General features: G+C 39.0%; 1 protein-coding gene across 1 annotated transcript in view; it reads left to right on the plus strand.

Annotated features, from left to right (window-relative positions):
• The window catches only part of LOC106510810 (tenascin), a gene marked incomplete at both ends in the record, with an annotated part of 25726 nt that overhangs the window by 6994 nt on the left and 15672 nt on the right, over positions 1-3060 (plus strand). Inside the window, 1 exon segment of the mRNA XM_013999533.1 lies at positions 1211-1307. Within this exon segment, the coding sequence (XP_013854987.1) occupies positions 1211-1307 (97 nt within the window).

A 3060-nucleotide genomic window follows, 5' to 3' on the forward strand; every position in this document is an offset into this window, starting at 1 on the left:
TTTTTTTTTTTACATTTTAGGGGAAGCTGAGCTTCCCTTGCAGTTTTAGAGCAATCGCCTCTGTTGCAGATCACCTTTTTATTTGGGTGAATTTTAATGTGTTAAAATCTCTGCTCTGAAAATGAGCTCTGTGAACTAATTTTATGCTCCTTTTCTCCTCCATAAATTGTGTCTGTTAGGGTAATTAGGTTTATTGAGTTATGCTCTGAATAACTCAATGTGACTCAAGTAGCTCTGAAATGTGTTAAAGTCAAAATGATATTACAGTTCAGATATCTCAATGTTTTGAATACAGTCTTTTGAGTGTGTGTCTGTATATGGAGGAGATAATTGACATTCACTTGCATAAACTTTTAAAGGTTTGCATTCAACTGTTAAGCATGACAACTTCCAATCGAATCTGTTAGGTCTGTCCTGGACCTTTGTTACGACCATTTTGTTTCAAAGACAAAATTTGTTCTCATTTCCATGGTTGAACTGATGAAATCACCTATTCGAGTTAAAACGAGGTCTAAAATTTCCAGTAATTTCCAGAAACTTTCCATGGCAATTTGAGTTGTGGATTTTAGGAAATATTCCAAATTTTAACTCAAAAATGGTACAATTAGCTGTGTTAATATCCACTGATGTGTTTCCTAAGGTCAGTTAGCTGCATCAGCCATCTTGAATAGGGGTGTGTCATACAGAAGGTAATTAACAAATGTCATACAAAAAAACAAAAGCTAGGTCATTCCAGCATGGAAAAGAAACAAATGCTTTGAGAATAAAGATTTTTAAGGTTAAAAAAAATAATATAAAAGGACAGTGAAACATCTGATGAGTTTTTATTTTGCTGATCCCCAGGGAACTGCTTTTTTAAAAATTGTATTTATTTTGTTGTGGGGAGGCTGTGGGAGAGTAGTTAGGGGAGTTGTCCTGGAACTGGAAGGTCGCTGGTTCGATCCCCCGTCCAGCTGTCTCAGTTGTTGTGTCCTTGAGCAAGATACCCCAATGCCTCTGATGTGTGTCCCTTCAGTGTATGAATGTGATTGGCATTGATTAGTCTCCATACATGATTATATTTGTTAGCTTTGTAGAGATCTAATAGAGTGCTATGTGAATGGGTAAATGAGGGCACAGATTGTAGTGTTAAGAGCTTTGAGTGTCCTGATTGGATAGAAAGGCGCTATGCAAGTACAGTCCATTTACCATTTGTTATTATTTCTTGCAGGTTTTCCTCAGACGTCAAAGTGGCCACCTGGAGTTCTTCCGCAACTGGAAAAATTACACAGCTGGTTTTGGAGACATGAATGATGAATTCTGGCTTGGTAATATCTTGCACAATACAACACAATATTGCAAAATGCATAAAAGACAGTGTTATATTGAAAATATAACATGCAGATTTAAAAAGAAAATGTTATACTTTTTAAAATTCTGGTATATTACATGTCAGGACATAAAACTGATCTGATTTTTACAAGGTTCTACAATTATTCAAATCTAATGTACAGAACAAGTTTCACAATTTCATTGTTTCTAAAACAAAAACAAAACCTAAATTAGAAAGCTGCATTTGCATTCCATGATCCAGAAACTTGCAGAACTGAAAGTTGTATTTTTTACCTTACTTTATCAGTTTTGATCCACATTGTGCTTCCATTTATTGAGGCTTGCAGAAATTTGTTCCTGTTCAGTTCTCTTAAGTTCCACCTCAGCATTCATATAATTCCATTCAATCATACCCAGGGGTGAAAGTAAGCCGGTACGGTCCGGTACTGCGCACCACTAAAAGATTCTGCGCCGGTACGCAGTACCAGGAAGTGTGGGGAGCAGCTGTCAACTATAAAGCTGTCATTCAGAACCAGATCACAGCTGCACTTTCTGTCAGAATAGACCTGTTAGCAGTAGGCAGTATAAAATACAATTATTCTGTTTATAAATAGTTTTTTTCTCATCCCAAATTGTTTCTGAACTGTCCCTGTCAGCTCCTCTTCCCTCGGAGCTCGAGGCTTTCATGAACCACCAGCCGCGGCCGATTCATAGTGGCAAAATTAATTTGCCTCACAAAATAGTTCCTCCTGATAAGCTCAGTTTGTAATTTATTGTTTTGATGTGTTTTCCCAACTACTTTTACTTTTCGTGAGTCAAAAGCGAGACAGTGTGTGTGCGTCACACTGTGCACGTTGAGCCTGGTGTGGGACAGATGTGCTCTTTTTTCAGCACCGTGCGCATTGCGCTCATTAGTGTGAGATGCGCCGATGAGTTTTTCTCCGATAAAATCCTGCAGGCGCCACATCATGAAGCTGTAAAACCTATTGAATGTTTAGTCATTTAAAAAAGAAAGTGACGGGTAAAAATTTATCATGACAGATTTTTTTACCCTGTCAGCCAAAATGACGGACAGCAAAAAAAGTCAAGCAAAACCTCCGTCCGCCTCACCAATATTTATCCTCACCAGCTGCTATTGTAAACGACCGGCAGTTAAAACTTGCACTCTACTTTCTTCAGGGGTGGACTAGCCTGCCGAGGATTTCCCCGGCTTGCATGCTCTTTACCGCATTGCAGTCAACTGATCTGCTCGCGCGGTCGCGTGTGGACAGGGTGATGGGGAAAAAATCATCTCTGTGGCGCTTTGATCACAAATCAGATACAAATCTTGTCTCTCCTAGAACCACACAATCTGTCTCTGGCATCTAACAGAGAGATGTGCAGTGCTGCGGCTCAAGCTGTCATTCCTCAGTAGAATAAAACCTGTCAATCAACAGGGGCGCTGCGAGTGGGGGTGGCCAGGAGGGGCAATGCCCTCACTCCTAGAAAAATAGTGGCCCTACCAGTTTTATCCTCTTGAGTTCCAAGCTTTTGTTCTATGCTCGTTTTAATTTTGGAGGGTGTTAAAAATATAAATGTAAATTAAATATGAATACAATTTTTATATAAGATAAAAAAATTAAACTTACAAATCTAATCCCACTGAAAAAGGATGATTGTCCTCAATATCAGGATGCAGGTTTTCAAGACGTTAGACTTTACACACACACACACACACACACACACACACACACACACACACACACACAC

This window comes from Austrofundulus limnaeus, unplaced genomic scaffold, assembly GCF_001266775.1.
Source record: "Austrofundulus limnaeus strain Quisiro unplaced genomic scaffold, Austrofundulus_limnaeus-1.0 Scaffold2330, whole genome shotgun sequence".
NCBI classification, from domain to species: domain Eukaryota; kingdom Metazoa; phylum Chordata; class Actinopteri; order Cyprinodontiformes; family Rivulidae; genus Austrofundulus; species Austrofundulus limnaeus.